At 53.8% G+C, this 22,762-nt stretch overlaps 9 protein-coding genes across 9 annotated transcripts; 4 read left to right on the forward strand and 5 right to left on the reverse strand.

The window, feature by feature from the left end:
• Positions 1-152: 152 nt before the first annotated feature.
• Positions 153-686, forward strand: ACO1O0_008646 (uncharacterized protein; the record flags this gene model as incomplete). The annotated part of the gene is made up of 2 exons (XM_083198010.1): positions 153-296; positions 363-686. The coding sequence occupies 2 exons, from the start codon at positions 153-155 to the stop codon at positions 684-686; spliced, it is 468 nt and encodes a 155-aa protein (XP_083045745.1).
• Positions 687-1,094: 408 nt separating this feature from the next.
• Positions 1,095-4,151, reverse strand: ACO1O0_008647 (uncharacterized protein; the record flags this gene model as incomplete). The annotated part of the gene is made up of 5 exons (XM_083198011.1): positions 1,095-1,824; positions 2,162-3,244; positions 3,296-3,539; positions 3,652-3,738; positions 3,797-4,151. The coding sequence occupies 5 exons, from the start codon at positions 4,149-4,151 to the stop codon at positions 1,095-1,097; spliced, it is 2,499 nt and encodes an 832-aa protein (XP_083045746.1).
• A 766-nt stretch (positions 4,152-4,917) lies between these two features.
• On the reverse strand, positions 4,918-5,727 carry ACO1O0_008648 (NPP1 family protein; the record flags this gene model as incomplete). Its single annotated transcript, XM_083198012.1, has 1 exon — positions 4,918-5,727. One exon carries the CDS (start codon positions 5,725-5,727, stop codon positions 4,918-4,920), a length of 810 nt encoding a protein of 269 aa, XP_083045747.1.
• A 2,380-nt stretch (positions 5,728-8,107) lies between these two features.
• On the forward strand, positions 8,108-9,548 carry ACO1O0_008649 (uncharacterized protein; the record flags this gene model as incomplete). Its single annotated transcript, XM_083198013.1, has 4 exons — positions 8,108-8,251; positions 8,467-8,897; positions 8,972-9,129; positions 9,379-9,548. 4 exons carry the CDS (start codon positions 8,108-8,110, stop codon positions 9,546-9,548), a joined length of 903 nt encoding a protein of 300 aa, XP_083045748.1.
• Positions 9,549-10,776: 1,228 nt separating this feature from the next.
• ACO1O0_008650 (uncharacterized protein) lies at positions 10,777-11,520 on the forward strand (the record flags this gene model as incomplete). Its single annotated transcript, XM_083198014.1, has 1 exon — positions 10,777-11,520. The coding sequence occupies one exon, from the start codon at positions 10,777-10,779 to the stop codon at positions 11,518-11,520; it is 744 nt and encodes a 247-aa protein (XP_083045749.1).
• A 3,837-nt stretch (positions 11,521-15,357) lies between these two features.
• On the forward strand, positions 15,358-15,738 carry ACO1O0_008651 (Apc13p protein-domain-containing protein; the record flags this gene model as incomplete). The annotated part of the gene is made up of 2 exons (XM_083198015.1): positions 15,358-15,360; positions 15,433-15,738. The coding sequence occupies 2 exons, from the start codon at positions 15,358-15,360 to the stop codon at positions 15,736-15,738; spliced, it is 309 nt and encodes a 102-aa protein (XP_083045750.1).
• Positions 15,739-15,986: 248 nt separating this feature from the next.
• On the reverse strand, positions 15,987-16,691 carry trs31 (TRAPP subunit TRS31; the record flags this gene model as incomplete). Its single annotated transcript, XM_083198016.1, has 2 exons — positions 15,987-16,428; positions 16,492-16,691. 2 exons carry the CDS (start codon positions 16,689-16,691, stop codon positions 15,987-15,989), a joined length of 642 nt encoding a protein of 213 aa, XP_083045751.1.
• A 359-nt stretch (positions 16,692-17,050) lies between these two features.
• On the reverse strand, positions 17,051-19,165 carry ACO1O0_008653 (BCS1 N terminal-domain-containing protein; the record flags this gene model as incomplete). Its single annotated transcript, XM_083198017.1, has 3 exons — positions 17,051-18,372; positions 18,425-18,581; positions 18,635-19,165. The coding sequence occupies 3 exons, from the start codon at positions 19,163-19,165 to the stop codon at positions 17,051-17,053; spliced, it is 2,010 nt and encodes a 669-aa protein (XP_083045752.1).
• A 1,476-nt stretch (positions 19,166-20,641) lies between these two features.
• On the reverse strand, positions 20,642-21,890 carry PDR16 (CRAL-TRIO domain-containing protein; the record flags this gene model as incomplete). Its single annotated transcript, XM_083198018.1, has 2 exons — positions 20,642-21,096; positions 21,239-21,890. 2 exons carry the CDS (start codon positions 21,888-21,890, stop codon positions 20,642-20,644), a joined length of 1,107 nt encoding a protein of 368 aa, XP_083045753.1.
• Positions 21,891-22,762: the final 872 nt, after the last annotated feature.

A 22,762-nucleotide genomic window follows, 5' to 3' on the forward strand; every position in this document is an offset into this window, starting at 1 on the left:
CAGATGAACCGCACGTCATGATCAGTCTCACAACTCACCCTCACTTCACTGCTGCCTCTCCTTAAAAAAGAAAACAAAGTACAAGTAAACAGTGAGCAAGCCGCATCAGCCCAAGGCCCAAAATCAATAGGCTCGTAGCTCTATCCCCCGACATGCGATTTACGGGCATCACAGCGGCGCTGGCATCTGGCCTCGTCGCTGGTACGGCCGCCGTTGAGAAATCTTCCGTGGAGACCACCAAGGACCCGTCCATGATGGCCTACGCTCTCCGAGATTACACTTGGGGATGTGGAAACGTACAGCCACCCACAACAAAGGCATAGCGCCTTCGGAGCAACCATACCGCTAACACGTAACCCTAGAATGTCAACATCAAGTTCGAAGACTGCATCGAGCTCCGCGAGATACTTCTCGAACTCGGCGAGGCGCGTATCGGATGGTGGACCGCCAAGAAGAAAACCTGCCAGTCGTGGAAGAACGGCCGGTGCAAAGTCACCTTCTGCCCCCAGGTCTACCCCAGTGACGGCCTCAATATTTACATGCCTGACCTCGCCTTCAAGCAGTTCTTCTTCCTGGGGTCCATGTGTGCTACCAAGGGTCAGCGTGGCATGATTGTGCCCGCCAATGCCAGCTACTCACTTTACGTGTCCGAGCCGGAGTGGCGAGGAGACTTGGAAGAGGTTTGAGGCAGGGCAGACGCCTCATAGATGTATGGGCTTGAGTACAACAGAACGATCGAATTAAGATATTTGAATGAGAAGAGATATTGTGGTTCTTATTCGAGTATTCCCGAATACACTTCAAGTCCTTCACAGCTGCCGATTTGTCTCCGAGATCCGGTACATGCCTTCTTCTCCGATTAATACCTTGTGGGGGACATGCGCCACCCATCTAGAAAACAACATATAACAGGTACGACACCAGGCTCGATTGTCTCAGCAGTGAGACCATCTGTCGTCATATGAAAGACTTCCAAGGAGGAAAGCGCCCAGCCAAATACCGCCGAGGACTGAGAGGAAGTACCCGACATTCATAGTCATAACGGCGAGCATGCTAGTGATGACAGATTAGCTCGAATATTAGAGAATAAGGGATCAGTCAGGAATAACACACAGGAGGTATCCAATACCCGCAATGACCAGATCGTACGTCGCCCTTGATGCCGCCGTGCCAATGCGCCACCCCGACCAACGCCGACCAATATCCCTCCGCACCGTCGCCATAACGTGTCCCGGACGAGCAGTAGCAACACCAGCAGGAGCGAACATTTGATCCTCTTCCTTCTCGTTGCCCTCCGATGTCCTGATTACCGACACAGCAGCTGCCGTCTTGCCCCAGAGGCGCGCCTCGAGGGTAGGTCTCAGCGCGAGGAGGAACCGCATGAGGCACCCCAGGAAGATGAGGAAGATGCAGGTACCGGCGTACTGGCCCGCGCTGGAGAGATCCCAGAAGAGGGGAGTGTGGGAGGATTTGAAGAAGGTTACGTCCATGTGGTGGTGGCCGCCCGTCTCGCCGTGCCCGCCGCTCATGTCCATGGGGGATGTCGAGGAGGCCATGGCTCCGGTCGACGTCGCGGTGCCGATCATGTGACCCCCGTCATCATCACCGTGTCTTCTGAGATTCATTCTGGGCGAGTTGAGAAACTGAAAGAGAGTTGTGGTGACGCTGTTGCGGACTAAGCTGGTGGTGTCGGGCATGTAAGCTGGGCAGATCAGGGTTGAAATACTAGAAACGATCTCGGGGTCGTGTTGTATCTTAATTTGCTCACGGAATGGATCCTCGGAGCAAACTGAGACGTTGAGAAGTAGATAATGAGCTGGTATTCTAGGAATGTTGCGTGTGGCGCGCTGGTGACATGATGTGAGCAAGTTATCGGGGCTTGTAAGGCGGAACCTGGGGGTGTCTTTCGTCTTTCATCCACACCCCCCTTCACTTACACCTCTACTACAAGCGTTGGGTAACACAGTAGACAGCCCTGTAGCACAGGTTCAAGTAAGTATAGGATTTTTTAATGCTCAAAGTGTCACTTGAATACCGCAGGTATTATTTTGAAGGAATTCAGCATTCTTCTCGTAGGGGGGACTCATCTCCCTAATTCCATGTTCCTACGATCGCAATGTCTCAAGCCAAATTCATATCTAGATATCCGTGGAGTCATCACGAAAAGCTCTCCTTGTGGAACCAAACCTCAGCAGCACCTGGACCACCTCTTATACAATTCCCCTGTGCAGCAGCCGCAATCTTCCCTACGTCGTAAACCATGGACGCCGGGCCACACACAACCAGACCGACCGAAGCGCTCTCTGCAGCAACAGCATCCTGACATAGAGCGTCCAAGTGGGGGCGACCCTGGAAGACTCCCATCTCGAAAGTCTTCAAATCAACCTGGGAAGCATCGCCGGTCTGCTCCGGAACCGCAACTGCCTTGTCTGACCTGGTGCTATCCTCACGGTCGCTGGTCTCCATGCCGGGCTCACAACCGCCAGTTTCGTGGATACGCACTGAAAGGCCCGAGGACTTGTAAATCTCAGTCTCGTCCTTCTCCCAGTTGGCGACCATCTGCTCGAGTGCTTCCAGGTACCACCGCCTCACCCCGGGATCACGAGACGACACCACGAGCGTCATCCTAGCACCGCCATCACGGCCCCGGCGAGGGCGGGACTGAATGAGAAAGTCGTGGGCAAGTGCTAGGGTGAACCCGGCGCCCGCACCGCCGCCAACTACGACGGTATGATCAAACCCGGCAAACCACCTCCTCTGCACGCCACCGTACGGTCCGTCCAGGAGGACCGGTATGGCCACGCCAGGGTTCTTGTCAGCGAGTCTGGCTAGCCGGGCAGTGAGACCGCCGCGGGGCTTGACGTAGAAGACCATCTGGTTGCGGCCGGCATACCGCTTCGTCTCAGGCAGAGAGCAGATAGTGAATGGGTGGGCTGTGAGGGCGTGGACGCCCTGGGTCAGGAAGCGCAGGTAGATGTGCTGGCCCGGGGTCCATTCGGCCGTGGTAGCGATAGTGATCTTGAGCATCTTCCCCGTCTCAAGAGTAATGTGGGCACGATGGTTGAGCCCGTGCTCCATGTATGTTCTGCACTGCGAATAGAGCCATGGCAGGGAGTAGAGCACGCCGGCGGCAATGAAGTAGTCCCACGACGTGAGGCGAAAGTCGCAGTGGATGAAGAGGAAGACGACAAAGACGGCGGCAGCAAGGAAATGGGTCGCTTTGAAGAATTCATAGTAGCGCTCCCTAGGCCATAAGTGTCAGTTGAGCTATTGCAGTTGATAAGTAGTTAAGTACCTTAGCCATCGGATTGACATAAAGGTCAGCCATGCCTGCGCGAGTAGGGCAATGACGCCCGTCACCCAGACACCGCCCGAGTTCCACTGGGTCACAATGTCGCCCTCCCAAATATTGTATACGATAAAGGGAAACGTGTGGATTAGGGCTAGAACAAGCATGGCCCAGGCTATCCAAATGTGCCACAGGATTAGTTTCTCATGCGATGTGCCTATCAGACTGGCAATGGGATTTGCCTTGGTGGCTAGGACGCTGTTGAGCAGAACGGTCAGCTTCCCCTTTCTAGCCGCAACGCATACGGTACTTGGTGGGATTTCCATACAGAAGAAAAGGCAGGCAAGCTAGAGCCATCCAACCGGCCCGCGTGGCAATAGGGGGCGAATCCCCAAAGTTGACTTGCCGGGTATTGGGCCAGTAGTACGGTTTCGGCCCAAGAGTCATACCTGTGAGGAAAGTTGCGGTCAGTAATAGTATCATAAGAATGAGGCTAGTTCTGCTTACAAGCGAAGAAGATAACACCAACGCCGCCGAGTAGATAGGCACCCAGGGACTGGGAGTTCCAACCCCAGATCCTCCAATGCCTGTAGGATGCCCATCTGGCCATCGACACAAAGCGCCTCCACGGACCAGAGGTGGACCAGCGATCCGGGGTGACGGTGAAAAAGACGTAAAGAGCTGAGAAGAGGATAATGCATGAGAGGAAGAAGGCAACGGTCGGGAGGGCATAACGGTGGTCGGCCTCGTACCAGAAGACCCAGTAGCGGCTCTTGTAGGCGCACTGCTCGGGGGTCATCATGCACATGGCATCACGGTTAGAGTGCAGCTTGACGGGCCGCGTGAGCCAGGGGAGCGACATGGCTGTAGTTGACTGTATAATTCTCCTAGACAAGGGGCTGTGAAGGAGAGAGATTTACACAGCTTCATCATCTAGGAAGGGTGAAGTTATGTATGAAATATCCACTAGTCAATAGGAAATTTTGGCATTCTGCTCTACAATTCTCCCTCACTTCCTCTTCTGGTCGGCTCTTGAATGCTGTGCTAGTGAGCAAGTTAAAAGTACCTAGAATGGGCGTGAAGAGAATAAGGAGGCAAGGTATCAGGACGAGCGAGTTCGAGCTAGTTCTCTGGCACTCGATTGGCCGTGATAACCTCACCCCTGGGCTATGTTAAACTTCGTTTAGCTTTCCCGAGACACTAAACTCAATTCATTCCTCTTCATTATTTTACTCATAGCGACAAGATGTGTTACCATAGGAGCCGTTTGGGTTGCAATTCGAATTGAGCCGTTGACGCCTCTGGGGTAGGTGGAACTGTGCATACATTTACGGAGCAGTGAACATATTTTGGGTTTGAAATAATGTGTTTTAGAAAAATTCACACGTATATTAATCGAGTATAGGTATATATATTAGATAATTATCTCAGTAGACCAGTGAAAAAAGCAGTCTAGATAACCTGACATCAATGATACTCGTCCCAGACATTTGAAGTCAACCCTAGGTAGTCAAGCCAGCTAGCCCCTGACATGGAGCTCAACCCTAAACAGCCCAGTCCCGTACGGATCTAACTCAACCGCAGATAGTTCAACCACAGACTAATATCAGCGAGTCCACATCCAGCACCTAGCCGTCGAGGGCAGGATCAAACTCGGGCAGCGCATCACCCAAGGCATCCCTCAGGGCACCCTCAAACTCCGAGTCCAGCCACTTGGGGCAGACACCGCTGGGCCACTCGTCGACCAGGGCCTGCCAGACGCTGTCGTTGGGCCAGCCGTTCCACCCGACCAGAGGGCTGCGGTAGAAGTCGCCGCTGAAGTTCTCGGGCCCGTCGACGTCCTCCTGGTCCGCGGGCCGGAAGCAGTGCGTGGTGCCCTCGCCGACGGTGCCGTCCTTGTGGTAGACCATGTACGGGTGGGCGCCGTCCTTGAGGATGATCTTGCCCTCGCTGATGTCGAGGGCGTCGTCGTACTTGCCATGGCACGAGGGTGACACGCGCAGCACCTCAGTAGCCTCGTCGTCGTCCTTGACGAAGACGACAATATTCTCCCAGTCGTGCTTGTGGCCGCCCGCAAACGTCCCGCTGACCGTCTGGTCCTTCTCGAAGTAGTACTCGTACAGGATCCCGCAGTAACCGTTATTGCAGCGCGCCCGCGAGTACACGTTGCTGTTCTCCAGCTGGTGCGCGTCGCGGCAGTCGCCCTCGGGCGTGCCCGTAGCTTCGTGGCCCTCGTTGACGTTGCCGTCCGGGTCCACGGCTGCCGTGTTGTAGCACCCGTCCTTATCAAAGTCAATCAGCGGCTGGTACTTGAGCTCCTTGCCGTCGGCATTCTCGGGTAGCGCTGTAATGATGTTTCGAGGAGTAAGGCGCTGAGGTTTGGCCTGGGCGGTGCCAAGGGCGCCGAGGAGGGCAGCGGCGGTCATGGTTTTATGCATGGTGAATATGGGACGATTTGAAAAGTATGTGAATGATGTTTCTATGTCTTGTATTGTCTTTGTTGTCTTGTTCTGGCTCTTGGGAACCCGATATTCAAGTTGATGGCTGGCCTCTTATACTTGTTTAGGCCGCCCAAGAACCAACTCGGCATCGTCTTCATCGAGGTTAATACTCGGTAGTTGTGGAGCATTAATTGGTTCATTTTGTGAGAATTATGATCATCGACAATATCCTATCACTTGTCTTGAAGTTATTCTATATTTAACCCCAGAACAGCACCTTACTATGGAGACTCTGAGACAGGCATGCAGCATACAGGGGCCACAGCCCAACTGCCCTGGCATTTTCCATGATGAATAAACACGAGAGAACAGTCTTAGTTCCGTCTTCATTCTGGTGCCTACGTCATGGTGGTTCCTCGTTAGCAATGTCAGCATCCATCGCGTTGATGGAGGCTACTAGTAGTACGGATGATCGACTATTATGGGGAAAACTGCTACTAGTAGTAACTAACAAGAGCATGGATGTTAGACCGTTTTGGTTTTAAATCAGGAACAAAGCACGCTAGAAGCTTTAAGCTTATGCAAGTCTTTCTTATTCTCCGTATCTTAGGTCCTTGGCAAGGAATTCAACTCCTCAAAGGGAGGCGAGGCAACAATAGTTTAGGCCGGCCCATATATCATGTATTATGACTTGACATGTTGCCGCAGCAAAGTACGAATACATCTTTATATTTCCCAAACGGCTGTATAACAGGTAGAACATCCAATTCGATGCAATACAAACGACATGTATTTCTTCGTCTGTTCTTTCGTTAGCGGATAGACCAGGTGTCAATACCAGAAATTCACATGACAAAACCATCTGCACGGCGACTTGCAAGATCGGCGGAAGGATTCTCTCCACCAAGTTTCAGCCCATATCGTCACCGGTGATCAGCGCACATTGTAATTTTGGAACTTCCATGATCGACGATGAGTCTGCCAGGGCCCAGGGGGAGAAGGGTGGGGGACTGGGGCGATTTCTATTTCGGGGTGGATAAATCCCACACTCGGCTACATTATATTTTCGCGGCTTTTTGATGAATCGACTCCGAATGGCGGACTCTCCCAAGTCTTTCGCTGACATGTTCCTAAGACTTGACGTAATAGTCGGGGCTCAGGGGTCCTCGGGTGAATGATCTACAAGTTCCCATTAATAAAGATACATTACTACGAGATGTCTCCTGTACCATGCGACAACCCGCGTACCCGGGGTGGAAGCTCCAGCCTGCTGCATGGAAATGTTAATTGAGCCGACCACGGATAATAAGAGCTAATTACAGGGTATTGGAGGGTCACATCGGGGCGCGGCGGGGCCTCAGCCTTACATCATGGTCCGCAACTCGATCGGTCTGTAGACTGTCGCTGGAGAGAAGTAAGGCGATCGACCAGGGAGGACGTATGACTCGAGATGGGGCTGCAAATAAAAATTCACCCCCAGCCACCATCTGAGGCTACACAAGGCGATATAAAAGTCCCCACCGTCGCACCCAGTCGCTCCTGTTCAGGTTTGCTCGGTCCTTCCCCGTTACTATTGCTCCGAGCTGGCAGCTTGGGATCGCTCCTGGATTGCCTTGCTGGTCCTTCCTCGTCGTGGTTGCGCCCCAGTCGCTCCAGCGGTGCCTCCTTCCTGTCACTAAAAGATAAAAGTATTTGGCCAATTGGCCTCCCTATCTCCCCCGGCCATTGCTACTCGTACCTTGGGTACTTGCTTAGTTTCTGAGGCATTATTGGCAAAATCACCGCTGCCTGTCCGTAATTTTCCGCATTTGAAACTTGGCTCGCATCTTTGACCCAGCAGTCTGGGGCATGGGGTTGCTCGTGAGATTAGTTGCGACACATGTGCCATGGCCATGGGGAATGACAGACTGTACCTTAGTAGATATGGACTCGCAGAGTACATAAGAATGGTAGACTGGGGCCGGGTCGACGGGGAGTCTGACAGCGGCAGCATGAGCTGAACCAGCTGGAGAGGCCATTGGGTTCGTCGAACCAGCAGTCCGCCTGAGCCACACATCACCGTACCCTGTCCTTCCCTCCGGGCGTACCTCAGCCTGGTGATCTGCCACGCAGCATGTACACCCTGCTGTCGATGTCAGCGCACCGAGCGCTGCCGGCATCATTGGCCTCGTTGGCCTCGCTGCCACCCGCTACGACACACACTATGCAGGCAGCCCAACCCAGCCTGTTGGGGGCTGCACCGAGAAGTCAGTCGTCTCTACTAGTATTCAAATGAGAGACATGGCCCCGTGTCTCTGCCAGAGCCCCGATCCTGCAAACCTCTCTCCGTGAATGATCTCCCCCGATCCGGTCCGCTGAGGTTGTATAGGCCGCCGCCATGGCCGGGCTTCAATCCGAAATCTACAGCGCTATCGCCATCACCTTGACCGTCGCCTTGGTGGCCCTGGTCCTCCGGATGATGGCCCGGCGAATAACCAAGCAGCCACTGTGGTATGACGATGGGTTTGCCGTGGTCGCGTTAGTAAGTCCTGATATTACTTGTCTACATAGCATCAGCATTCGCATTGACATTAGGGCACAAAAGTTGTTTGCAGTCACGTATTGCATAATAGTCGTTATCGGTAGGCCACCCATATCGTGGAATTATCGACCGATATACATCGGTCGGCATTCAGTACATAACGATATCTGACTTGACCAGCGACGGCACGTTATGGCTTCGGGACGACCATCAAGGAATTCGATCCCTATCGAAAATCTAAGCTGGAGAACTCGCGCTTGGTGCTGTGGATCGGCTCTTTGACCTACGCAGCGTCCATCGCCGCCTCCAAAATTTCCTTCCTCGCCTTCTACTGGCGCCTCTTCAAATTCACGTCGATCCGCGTTCCCATCCAGGTCCTCGTCATCACGGTCGTCATATGGATTATCGTGCGCACGTTCCTGACCATTTTCCAATGCGTCCCCGTCCAGGCCAACTGGGAGGATATGGAGACCATCCCAGGCGCCCACTGCCCCATTAACCAGTCCCATTTCTTCTTCTTTAGCGTCCTCGTCCACTGCGTCATGGACTTGGTCATCCTGGCACTGCCGCTCTTCCCCGTCACAAAGATGCGCCTGTCCTGGAGCAAGAAGATTGGCGTGGTCGGGCTCTTTTCCTCTGGTGCTGTGTGAGCAATCCCGGGCTGGGCACCCCATCTTGCAAGGGGTATTGAGGGGGACATTGGTCTAATCAGTTTTCTAGGGTATGCGTCGCATCCGTCTTTGTCCTCAAAGAATCCATCCAGTTCAACCAGAAAAAAGACCAGTCAACCCGTGGTACCGCTCAGAACTGGCTATGGGCGGCCGTCGAAGTCAACATGGCTATCTTTTCCGGTAACAATGACCTCACACCTAGATCAGGTAGACCTCTAAGCTAACCGTGGTTTCCGCAAGGCTCGCTCCCAATGCTACGCCCGATTGCCCTCAAATTATTTCCGTCATTCATGAGCACCAGCGGCGACTATAGTCCCAGCTACCGGAGGAGTACCGGAGTCCGGCTCTCGCATATCGAGGGCGTCAGAATGCGACTGGAAGATGGTCAGACAGTGTCGTCTCGCAGAGTGTCCAGGGCAAAGCCGCAAAACAGGCCTAGTTGGACAGACCTTATAGACAACCGATCAGGGCCGTCATCCATAGGGCCCACACGCGGCACGGCTGATGAGGATTATGATTTCGATGACGATGATATGAGTGACCTGTGGCCGCCGGCGCCAGAGCCTGCCCTTGGCCGTGGTGATAGTAGGCGTGATGACGGCATTGTACGACGAGAGGGGACATGATGGGGACTGTGGAAAAACAAAAGGGAACGGCGTCACAGGTTTTATGAGATTAATTGCTGCGTGAATATGACCCGCTTGGAGTTGATGTTGTGCTATGTTGCCGCCGGCTATCCTCACGACCGTCACCCGGAAACCCTCGACCAGGAGGGAAAGCTCCAAGAACCGTTCAACGTTTTATCTCATGATCCCCGGAACCGAGACTGACTGATAGATACTCATTCGTAACGCTGACCATCAATATGGCAACTTGAACCTTTGAAACTAACATTGGCATCTATAATATCCCTTTTGGGCTAAGCGCACTCTACGACACGCGGGCAATTGTGGGACGGAGGATAAGGTTTAGTCTCTTGGCGCTTCTATTATCCTATTTAGGAAATATGCTGGTCTCGCTCTTGCCTATGGATACGAATGTTGGAAAAATGTTTCAGTCGTTGAGAAATGAATAAAGACTGAGACGCGGCTGGCAGGGCTGGTCCTCTCACTACACCCCTCGTCCTGGGAATTACTGCCACCGTGTACGTACAGGCAAGTTGTCCACCAATGGCTATGGTCCCCAGCACACCACAACTGGGCGAGGAGAATAAGGCTATCATTCTTTGCTAACTTGGCACTAGACTGCAAACAAATTTAAATTCTATAAAGCCTTAGCTCGAGATTCCCGATATGGACAGGCCACAGCCTGTTTTGATGTACATGTACGTCAGACGCGCTCTGTGCTGCTTCAACTTCCCCGCCAGACTCTATTGGCCGCCACATGCGGGTTCCGTATCAGTGGCCAGTGCAGCAGCCGACGCACTTTGGCACTGCAGTCCGGTGACATCAATTATTGAGGGTTGGATAAGACTGTGGTGGTGGTCAGGGTCGACATGTACACCGGTTCTCATGGGCTGTGACCAACGCAACCGCCTCCCAACATGCAGCTAGGCGCATTTCCCCTCCCCTCTTCTCCTGCGGACCGCCACACACCTTCAGCTAGGCTTCTTAATGTCGTTGACCACGCAAGTTGCACATTTGGGCGGGGCGCAACCCGACAGAGAATGACTCTTCCTGAGTGTAACTCGGCATGGTCCTGGACGAGGCTCTGGGCTTCGCGCTGAAAAAACAACAACGTGAGCTTTGAGCTTTCGGCTACATATGAAGAGTTCCTGGTCGCAGAAAATAGCTGAATGACATTCCCCTACCCCCTCCAAATCAGGATACTCGCCAAATTGTAATACTCGCCACCATGTGCCGGTCTGAAGAATCGTACCACCAATACAGCGGCTGCAGGTTAATCCAGACAGTTTCAGCGCCGTCTATCCACTCGGACCAAGATGAGACCGAGCAGAAACCCGAGACAGGAGTCTTCATTATCTTTTCCGAGTTCATACGTCGGTACGCTAGCAATCTCCAGAATGCTGGCGAGGGCAGCTCGGATGAAAAGGACGATGCCATCCAAGACTACCCGGAGCCGCACACCGTAAAAGTCATCTTCATTATTCAGTGCGAGACCGCGGAGATAAATGAGAGCCTCCACCCGGACAGGCTAAAGCGGAGGTGCCGGGAGCTGCGGTCGCTGGAGGAGCAACGCGACAGCGTTATGGAGGAGAGGCCCAGACTTACGACCATGAACACGGCGTGTCCGGTCTGCGAAGCTATTGAAAGGGCCGAGCAGCAGGCACTCGTACAGGAGAAGATCGTAAGTCTAGACCCCTCTATCGGCGCCTGTCTTGGAATTTACCCCTTGCTAAAGCCGCTATTCTTCAAGCATCCGCGAAATTCCACGATGCTCAAACCACCAGAGCCTAGGAGGCCCAGTAACAATGGCCGCAGAGGGGTAAGTCACACGGTTTCTATCTGGCGAGCTGTGTCTGATGTCGACTGGTTAGGACGGATCAAGAAAGAATCCCTACCGGGACAGCAGCTTCGACGTGGGACAGGGCCGAAGACCAAACAGGGGAAACTCCACCAGGAAGAAGGACAAGAGTAGAAAGGTAAAACTCCATCTTGATCTAAATCCGCGTCTCACCATGGATACTAATATTTGCGATAGAAAGGTGCACGTCACAAAAAGGATTGTCAGATCATGTGAATCACGCTATTTGACTATTACAGAACGGGCATTGGCTCATTGTTCGGCAAGTGGTATTCATGAGTTATGATTACAATCTACCTAGTATTTTACTTTACACATACTATCCGAACGATGCGCTTGGAAAGATTGGTTAAGGATACCGTCACGTGTCATGGATATCATACCTACTGTCCCCCAAAATAGGAAATCCACCTATCTACAATGTTAGGGTCCTTCTGGTTTTTCTCCCGAACAGTTCTGTGCAATCTCTTTCTTGGGAAATTTTGTTGATTTTTTGATGTGTGTTCTGGCACCTGCTTTGTCGACGCCCAACCGTCGACTGGCTGATTCTGGTATGGCATCGCAGAGTAATCCCCGCTTGTTGGTGGGCCGTGGACAAACAAGTTTGAGCTCAGACGATTCTGGGAGCTAGGGCTTGCGATGTAATCGGCGACTTTCTGGGCGCTTGAAAACCGAAGTTCCCAGCATCCAGTGATGGCCCCAAAAAGCCTGGGGTTTGTCCGGCGTATCTGCCTCATGTCCGGCCACTGTTGACGCTTAAATCGTTGGCGGACCAGTTTGTCGGGGACATCGTGCAGCGGAAGGTGTCCGGTGGCCATCTCATATATCGCGGAGCCTAGGGCGAATATATCTGTCTGTGTGCTGGGCGCTTTGGCATTGGGAAGTTGACTCCGGACGCCGTAGCTCACTAGAGCGGACTGTTCCATGCCGTAGGCAGATTGAATCACTGAGCCGGAGAAATCCGCTATTTTGACAGTATTATGCTTGTCAAGAAGCATGTTGTGACACCCAACTGGCAGAGTGTGAGCAATAGTAGAGAAGGAGCTGAAATGTGAAACGTACCATCAGCCTGGATGATATCATTCTGGTGGATGAACTCGAGCCCTGACGCCGCTTGAAAAGCCCATTGTTCTGCTTGTTCCATCAATTCGTAATTCCCCGACGTGGAGGCAAATGCGTCTCTATGCCCATGAATTCTGGAAAGCCGGCTCCGAAGTGTCTCAACGCACCGCTCCAGCACTAATCCCCTCGGGTTACTCCAGTCAAGACAAGAGATGACATATGGCTGTCTATCCCTGGTGGAGCGCTGCATATAGAGATAAACATCTCGCTCGCGCTCAAAGGCTTCATCACTGACGGGTAATCCGTTAGGCACCTTGACCACAGACCTCTTGTCCACGATGAAGACAAAGGCTGTCGCGCCCTGGCCGATCTTTTTGAGATCTGATATATTCCCGTCCCAGGGCTTCCGGGAGGTCCTGTCCTGTTTTCTTGATGCTCTTGGAGCCATAGTGCAAGGTTTCTTTTTGATGCCTGTTTTTTTTTTCTCTCACTGTGGCGAACTGGGCTGTAGTCTGAAACTCCTTCTCAGAGTGACGCCGGGGGAATAGGGGCCATTTGCCATGTGCGCTATCTCTTGACCGTTTTTGTTCCCAAGTTGAAAGTCATCGAGTAGTGATTATTGTGAAATGAAGATGGATTTGGGGAGTACTGCAGGTCATGGGGCTGAGGGGAGGGGGTCAAGGAGGGAGGTGCTCGGTGTCCTCATGAGACGGCACCTAAGATCTCAGCACATTTCAGATTCGGGTACGTACCTTACGGCATTTTTGTGAAGGAGGGCTGGGAAGGACTTGGGAGATGAGGTATGCAAATATAGTACACCAATGAAAATGCAGGAATTGAAGCACACCGGATGCACTCCGTCAGGGCACCACCTTTCTTACATACGCGCTCCATTGGTCGCGCTTTGTCAATAAATGCATCATGTGGTCGTATTCTACCTCTAGGGGGGGACCAAGTGTTTTTGGGCACATGCGCAGGGTGTGGCTACGAGTATTCTTATAACTTCCCGTAGGTAAGGTTTTCACAAGTGCGAAGAGGCAGGTGCAGAGATGCCAATAACTTGGTACCATCTGGCATTCATACCTGAAGATACACACTGCCAAGGTATATGCTATTGGGAGTCGTAAAGGTCGTAAAACGCACAGTGTCACCGTTGGCCCTAGTCTCCGGGTACGCGCATCGTTTGGCGAAAGAGTGCGGCAAGCCTCCAAGTCTCTACAACACCATGTCCACACTCTCTTACCTCTAACCAACAGCGGGCTGCCGCTCCGGCTTGAATCCCCGCAATGACTACCTAGAAACATCGGAATTTCTGAAGATAAAACTCTTCAGCTTGGGAGTCTTGGCCAGCGTTGTGGGAGACGGACGGCAGCGGCTATCGAGGATCAACACCTCGAGGCTGTTGCTCAGCGCCTCAATTCCCTTCGGCGTATTGTCCGGCTGAATCAAATCATTTGGTAGCTCCGCGAGATTTCGGCTCAAAATCTTGACTCCCGGGAACCGGCGTAGAACCTAGGATTCCCAATCCCACTCAAATATACCGGGAAGATCGTGGTCAACTGGACCTAGGAGTGCTCGCAGCGGCACTTGGTGCACATTTCCAAAATTGGGCCGAGTCTCTAGGAGGTATTTCATCTCATACTTGAGTCGAAGCTCTCTTACCTGGAGCGCGTTTCTCAACTCTCCGAAGACTAGGAATAGCCTATGCTGTTCTACCGAGTCGACTGCGACCTTGCAAGGATCAGAGAAGAGATACAGTAATCGCATGAGTCCCAAAGAAATATCTAGCCTCATAAAGTCGAAATGTTTGTCCTCAAATCCAATGGCCACCACTCTCAATCTGCTGTGCACCGTTCTGACAGGCCAACCGGCGACAATGAGGGTTCCGGTTGTTTCCTCACACACGGGAGGGGCTCCAGTCTGTTGCTCACGCGGCCCTAATACTATCTTATTCCAACGGCGGTGGAGAACAGATAGGGTCGTGGCCCGGTGAGTTAGGCTCAGCAGATAGAAGAACGATAAGCGGGTAGTAACTCCCGCATCGCAGAATATGTGTCTGACCCGATGTCGAAGCGAGGTATTTTTACTCAAGGCATCAAGCATGGGTTCAAACGCCTCACGGCTCGTTAGAAAAAATGAACCTGTCAGTTTTCTTGAGGAGAGGAGCTAGCTCTATACGAAGAGTCCACGACGTCGAGCCCAGGTTTCTCAAGGCGGCTATGCCCTGGCGCCATGACTTCCACTGCGAGCTGTGCAAAACGAGGTAGTCGGGAGAGTCGTGGGTCTCTTGAAATGGCTTAGGCGGGAGAAGATAGCAGCGTATTTCTCTGAAAAGCTCAAGAGGAATTCGAAGCTCCCTGTCTGCAGCCTCTATAATGGTGCTCGAAACGCCTTAGACGCGCGAACGGCGGGTAGTGTGTCGGGACCAGATGTAGATCATCAATGCTGAAATGAGGACCAAAAGCTAGAGAAAGAAATTATCTCAGGTGGGCGCCACCAACTTGGAGACAACAGTTGGAGATAGGATAACGATCAAAGATCGTATCGTCTCAACCCGAGACAACATAGATATGTGCCGATACAGGGTCCGGCTTGTTAGAGAGAGACATGATCAATGAGGAGTGGCTTGCGGCATCGATGAAAAAACTGGTTTCCATGGTGATATTTGGCTGCCTCTTTGGTTCCTAGCGATAGGGTTTGGGAAAACTGATGGAGGACATTCCACGTTGGAAGTCGACGGGTTGAAGGAGGTTGACGTTGGGGCTTGGTTCCCCACCAGTAAACACACCCACCAAATACTTCCGGGTTGCTTGGCCAAGCTCCTCCCCCACTACAACAGCTTGACCATCAACATCTTCCAGGAACAAGCCCAAGCACAAATTAGCAATCATGGTACGCACCCTCCTCCATTAGGATACATCGGAGTCCGCCAAACTCTATCGCCCCAAACTAAACAGATCCCAGAACAAAGACGCGTGCTTCACCCACGTGCACATGCGCGAGCAGCACCACGCCGACTTGTTTGAGGACTTTTGCAAGGACAAGTTGCCCAGCGACGACATCTACGTCCCGCCACAGCACCAGCCCATCAACCCGGAGGACGAGGACGATGTGGTCCCCGACCAGCACGCCGCGTTTGGCATCCAGCGCGCGACTCAGAACTCCAAAAACCCTGTCTGGAAGGACCTGGGCCTGGCCGAGCTAATGACGAGGAGGCAGGGCGGCGGCGGCGGTGCGAGGAGTGGCCCCACAAAGACGCTGCCACGATGATTGTCAATGTGATGCTTTCGTCTACATTTGCTGGCGTACGGGTAGCGTTTAGGGATTCTGGCACGGAGCATGGGGTACAGTACGGCGTTGTTCATGGGCGCAGGGAAGCGCTCCAGTAGATATAATTTGAGGCTGGCAATAGAAATCACTTGCCGCTGGCATCCGGTCCCGATCAGGTCTCCTGAACTCCATAACTCCAGTCCATGCTCCCGCCCATATCTTGATGTCTCCTCTCATTCCCCAGCTCTTCAGCTCTTTCCCAGGAACGCCTCGCGCTCGATTACCTCGCCCCGGAACTTGACAAGGAAGACTGTCTTTCCAGGCCACATCTCGCCCTCGGCGACCGTGTGCGCCGTCACGCGGGCGGGGAAGTCGGCGCCGTCGCACACGCCCTCAATGATGCCCGCAACAAAGGCAGCGCAGTTGAGCTGGCTCATCTCGCGCGGGACGCTGATGTATTGGTTGACGAGGGGTTCGTTGTCAATAATCATGTACTCGTCGGGGGTGTCCGGGTTAGCCGACTTCTCGAGGCGGTCGGCCTGCCGACCAAACAGATGCTGCCACACGCTCTGCTTAATAAAGTGCAGCAGGGTGATGATGTTCGTCGGGCGCTGTTGCGAGCGCGGCGGTTCGCGGTAGATGAGCAGGTCGAGGAGCTTGAGGCCGATGGGGTGGCCCTGGAGGTTGAGCCTGGGCGCTCGTCAGTAACAATTCCACGTACCGCAGTGGGTATGGAGGTGCGGGGGGCCATACCGCTCCTCGAGCTCCTGGATGCCCTTGACGCGACGCTGGGCGTAGGTGACCATCTCGCCGAAGAGGTAGGCGAAGCTGGCTTGGCTGATCTCGGACGTCTTAGAGCGGTTGAGGGGCCGGTGGTAGATGGTCTTTCCACTACTGGGTACCCGCAGCCCAGACTCCTTGCCCGAGGGCGCGTTGGGCTGGAGATTGGACATGGCAGGGAAGGTGTTCTGGCAGCTTGGGGTTGAAGCTGTCGTGGAATGGGGGGTGCTTGGGGATGATCAAGGTGACGTGGGGTCCTACCCAAATTCCCACCCAGTGCGAGAATCCAGAGCGCCGGCGTTGTGCCTGCCTGGCCAACCTCGAACGCGTTTGCAGGACCCCTTCAACCTCAGCTGTTCTTCCCTTTTACATCCATCACTCGAGAAAAGACCTCACACTAGCAACGCAATTAACAGGACCTTATTATTCAAAAATCTTCACCACATTCATCATATCGTTAACTGGTTATCTCCTTGGCAGTCTATTATTATTACTCGCCACTGTCAAGTCGACAACATCTAGCCCCAGTTCTCTACTGAACAGTCGTCACCTTAGACTTGGACTCCTTCTGCTTCAACAATGCCTCGATCCAGCTGGGTGCGTCAGCAAGGGCCTTGCGCGGACTCTTCTTTCTCTTGAGCAGGAATCCCTGAATTTCAGCCGGCGAGAAGGTCTTGTTGGGGACCATGTTGCCAAACTCGCGTGCAATCTCCCTAAGCTCCTCAGGCGTCACGGGCTTTTCGCCGGCTTCGCCGTACGTCATCTGGCTCTGATTCTTCTTCTCCTCTGTCGCCGACTTCTTCTTTTCATCCTTGGCGCCCACAGTTTGCTGCTGATTCGGCCACCTTGTCTCGTACATGCGATGGAGTAGCTCGCCTGCCTGCTCACTGGTCGCATTGGCAAAGGCCACTTGCCGGTCGACACGGCCCGGTCGTACCAGAGCTTCATCGAGAGACTCTGGCTTGTTGGTCGTCAGAATGAGAACCCGACCCTCGTGAGATGCTACGCCATCAATTGCGTTGAGCAATCCTGACAGCGAGATGGCTTCTGGCGTAATGAGCTTCCCGTCCTTGCGCTTCTTTTTCGCCACTTTCTTCTTCCTCCGCCGCCTTCTGCTCTTGCGATCCTCATCGGAAGAGTCGCTATCTGAGCTGGAGCTGGAGTCGGCGCTAGAGTCGGAGGACTTCTTTGTTTTCTTCTTTTTGCTCTTCTTATCACCCTTTGTGTCCTTCTCATCGACCGAGTTTCCAGCCTTTTCGCCGTTTACCTTCACATCCTCCTCCTCCTTCTTACTCTCCTTCGGCTCGATCTCTTTCTTTCCGTTTGTTTCTTTGTCAGCTTTTTCAGCCTTTTCAGCTTCCATTTCGTCATCTTCATCGTCATCCTCGCGGCGCAATCCAGCCGTGTCGATGTCTTCGAGCAGGACAAGACATCTCCTAGGCAACTTTGTGAAGAGGGCAGCTAGGTCTTCCTCGGTTACGCTTGCGTCTTGGAGACTAATAACGTATATATCGATACCGAACACACCGGCTATGGCAAACGAGAAACTCGTCTTACCCGTGCCTGGCGGCCCGTGAAAGAGATAGCCTCGACGCAGCGGGATACCACGCGAGGCGTACCACCGGGGCGTCGTGGGGTGCAAGTACTCGTTTATGTCGGCTAGCACGTCGTGCTTTTCCTGCAAATCTAGCACCACCGTGTCCATAGGCCGCACGGGACGGCGTGCGACCTGCTGCCAGAGGCTGTGATACTCGCGGCGATTCTCCTTCTGCCTCGGCCGGAATATGGTGGTCTTCTGATGCGTGTCATGGTAATACACCATCTTAGCTTCACGAAGCAGGTGTTTGATAGGAGCTGACGCCGTAGGTCAGCTCATGAGATCTAAGGTTTGAACTGTCTTACTTACCGACTGATCGACCATAGCAGTAGATCTTTATCTCCTCTTGGTCCTTCATTGCTTGCCAGCCACTACTGACGACAGTATCCTTACGTCGTGTTAATCGAAAGTAGGTCCTGTTATGCCAGAAGCGCGTCGCACCCATGGCCGGTACGAACCGCGGAGTCTACTCAAGCTCATTAATATTTGTCCGGATCTTGGCCGATTCAAGACACTCACAGATCGCGCCGCCTGGTTGGAAAAGTTGAGATATTTCCGACCATCACCCCCCTCACCCGCCTCCGTCCAAAAAAGCCCGTCTCTCGAGTTCTCGCCATCGTCATCGTCCTCTTCCCATGCGCTCTTCCAGACTGTCTGCGCCATTAGGTATCGGTTATTATTGAGCTTGGGCTGCTTGGACAGCCACTCCATCAGGTGGTAGTAGATGCTGTCGTCCTGGGCAATCGAGATGGAGCACATGAGGTAGCTCTCGACAAGATCCTCGACATAGTTCCACAACTGGAACGCAAAGTACTGCACGCCCCAGAGAAACCCAAGCATCGTGAGCAAGACCGTGGGGTCGATGCCGAGGTGTGTGCCCAGCTGCCTGTTGATAAATATGACCAGCTGGATCAGCGGTGATGCATTCAGCCCAGCGGAGGCAATGAGGCTGTCCATTATGCCTGCTGGGAGTCCACTCGCTGTGCCATTGGCGAGCGTGTCGTTGAAGGACCTGTCTGGGAGTATCCCCAGCTTGGCGAGCGAATCCATGACGTTGATGGAGGATGCCATAACCTCTCAGTCTCACTACTTTAGGTCAGAACAGGCATCCGTCCAGGTGTCACAGTGAGATGAACAGGGAAGAAAGAGCAGAATGCCATCTTTTATACCCAACCCGGGGCCCCCGGGGGGGGGGGTTGAGGGTGGAGGGGCAGGGCCGTCATGGCTGGCACAAAGCAAAGCGGAGATGCGCTCTCAACCACATATTACCTACCTACTAACATACATACCCAGGGCACTAGAACAACCCCGCAAACCGACAGCATGCAGGGTTCCGATTTGCCGGGAAGCTCGACTGTTGAGTGTTGATGTTGGGTTTCTCCTAGGGGGGGGGCATAAATACGGGCGTTATCAAGGCAAGATCCAGACCGGGATTTCGTCTCCTTGGGCAAACACGTGGACAACGTCGTCCTTTAGTCTTGGATGACAGGCAGCCGGTGTAGATTATTTGATTGGAGGGTAAGCGACACACTACAGGGCATTGAACATGGGGCTAGTCTGTAGGCATCCATAGAGAGCCCTTGCTCCCCATTGCAAGGCTCTTGGTCAATCAATGGCTTTATTGAGGTTTTCTCATCATGTAAACTAAGGCATTCTTAGGACTAAGACACAAAACTTTGCCACCTGTTGCCGTGGGCACGAAGCAAAGAGGGGGGGAGACTGGGCAAGTAGTGGGAATGGTGTGACTGTGACTCTTTTCGTTCCCGACGGGCGGGACACCAAGGACGGCATAAGCATGTTGGGAGCCTGAGCTTGCATTCGGGGCACACACAGCATGCAGGTGCGTTGTCACGATCTCCTTGGGTGCAAGCGCAGCAAGAGCCCGGAGCTGGAGCGCATAGCCGCATGACACGCGCCCATCTAGGCTCCAATGTAGCCTGTCTCGTCTCTGAAGGCGGCCGCATGCAGCGCGCAATCGCCAACATGCTTCGTACAGATGGAAGCATTGGGAACATCGGTCAGCACTGTATCTGTGGTGTGATGATGCAGGTCTACCGATGCTGCGCTTTGGCAACATCCTCATGACCTAATTTCTCTTTTTGGTGGCAACAATCCTTGTGTGTCGTCCTGGTAGAATGGCACATGTGTGTACGAAGTATGTATGTATGTATGTGGCGGCGGCGTGAACGTTTGCACAGACATTCACAACTCGCACAGCGGGTGCACTTTCACGGTCGTCGTGTGTTCCTGACGCCTTGTCACACCCTGGTTCGTGAACATGGTGGTCAGCAATGCGAAGTGGAATAAATCGAACACCTGCTACGTACGTATGTACACTATTAAGGCCTGGGACAGTGGATCGTAAGCTCAGCCCTACGAGCCCATGCCGATGACGACGCAGGCCACTCCGTATCCGTCTTCAGCTCTAGGTAGTAATAGGTTTGGTCTAATAATAAGCCTCTCGAAGGGCATCTAGTAATATGCAAGATTATGTAGGAAACAAGGCACCATCGTGACAGCCCACATCTAGGCAGCAGCAGCAGCATCAACGGCGTTCGCCGCCACTTTGGTGTCCTCTAGCTTGGCCTCTGCGAGCTTCTCCTCCACGGCGCTCACCCCGTCGTTATCGTCCTTCTTCTTCTCCTCCACCACCTCCCCCTGATTCCCGGCGACGTACGTGAAGCCCTTGGCGCTCTTGTCGGTCCCCCCCGAGAGGTACACCTCCGACTCGCCGATCTCCTTGCCCGCGGCCTCCCACCGGCGGGTCTTCTCCTCGCGGCGCCGGCGGCACATGTCGTTGAGCGCCGGCCAGTACACGGCGTGGTCGTACTCGAAGTCCATGTCGCCGCCCCAGTCGGCGCTCCACAGCTGCTCCGGAGGCACGTACTGCTTCATGTCCTCGTTGAACTTGAGCTTCTCGCGCGTGACGGGGTCGATGAAGGGGGTGATGAGCTTGAAGAAGCCCCAGACGACCCACGGGACTGCCGGAGGAGGGATAGGTCAGTTTATTTTTCTTTTCCTTTCGTTTCTTTTTCTTGTGTCTCTTTATTTTACATATAATACTAGGGGGTGGGAGCGGGGGGTCGACAAAGCAAAAGTAAAAGCAAGATGAGAGAAACTGACCGTTGATGATGAGGGCCTTGCCCAGACGCTCCGGGTAGTGGTTCTGCAGGATGTGCAGCACCTCGCGGGCCGTCGATACGGGGACGCTCGTGTTCTGGCGGTTCTTGCTGGGCTTGAAGTTGACCATGAGGCTCAGGGTCTCGACGCCGGGGGGCATGAGCTCGGCGACGCGCTCGACCATGTAGAAGAGGTGGTGGATCTGGCGCGGGGAGGCGTCGGTGTTCTGGCGGTTGGGGTTGAGGTACTGGCAGGGCCGGCCGTGGACGTCGAAGCCGACAATCATCTGCTTGCCCGTCTCCTGCTCGGGCGAGATGTACTCCGGGGTGAAGCCCTCGAGGCCGTACTCGCGGCGCCAGGCGAGGGTCGCGAGGAGACGCTTGGCGGCGTCGTCGACGCTCCAGCGAGTGGCGCGCAGGTAGCGCAGCAGGCACTCGCGCGTGAGCCACATGCGCTCCGAGTCGGTCAGGGCGCCGGACTTGGAGGGCTCCTTGGGGCAGGTGACGGTGGTGAAGTCGCGCGCCTGGGCGAGCAGGGCGTCGTACTTGGCGGACTGCTCCTCGGTGAGATCAGGCCTCGCCGGGGGAATGGTGTCGGCTGTTGGGGCGGCGATGGGCGTCTTTCGCACCGCCGGCTTTCCATGCGTGTCGGCCATGGCTGCTGTGTGCTGAGGGTGGGGATGAAGTTGCGCTGGATGAGTGGCCTCCTGGCAGAGAGCGGAGGCTGAGATGAGGGTTTGATGAGGGAGAGAGCCCCGGGAAGCCAAACTGCAGCGCGAGGAAGGACTTGCGCGCTCTGCAGTCCGCAAATTGGCTCAAAATATCCCCTAAGCCTGCTTAGTTCCTTAACTGACGTTTGCCGACGTTTGTTCGCGACGTCGATATGAGGGTGAGGACGAGAAATGTTGGAGGACCCTGGTAGCCTCATGATAAAGGGTCGGTGGGGAATCTTGAATTGGAGGTCGGGGTCTCGGGGTCCGCAGCCTACAGGGCGCGACCTAAGGTAACTAGTTACTGGCAGGTCACAGGCAGCTGAGGCAGATTACAGGGGGTTTACAGGCGGGTGGGGCGCTGCAAGATCATCTGTGGAGGCACTAACCCGCCACGCCGGCCACCGTAATTTCAGTGTACTATTGTCATCGAACTGACTCAAGCCAACGACTCCTGTGTCCTGCTCGTACGAGTAGAATTAATCGTATGCTTGATACATAATACTCGTAATACTAGAAGGTTCTCCAGAATCTTTGCATCGCCCCATTATCAGCCGCTGGCCAAATTATAACGCCGTGCCGGTATGGCGCACGCTCAAGTCTATGTCTCGGCAAAGCATAAGACAAGAAGAAACCAGGAAACGACAGACTCTATAGTGCTCTGTGCGTCGCACGCCTCCCCGTCAATCATCTCGCGTCCTACGCCTGTAGGTATTCGTAGTATCCCGCCTCAACACCAGTCAATTCCAATCCGTTTCCATCCGCTGTCCCAGGTCCATTATTTTTTTGAAAGAGTAAAGGGGCACACAGCGAGCTGT

This window comes from Amphichorda felina, assembly GCF_050947745.1.
Source record: "Amphichorda felina strain 45539 chromosome Unknown scaffold_9, whole genome shotgun sequence".
In the NCBI taxonomy this organism is placed as follows: Eukaryota; Fungi; Ascomycota; class Sordariomycetes; order Hypocreales; family Bionectriaceae; genus Amphichorda; species Amphichorda felina.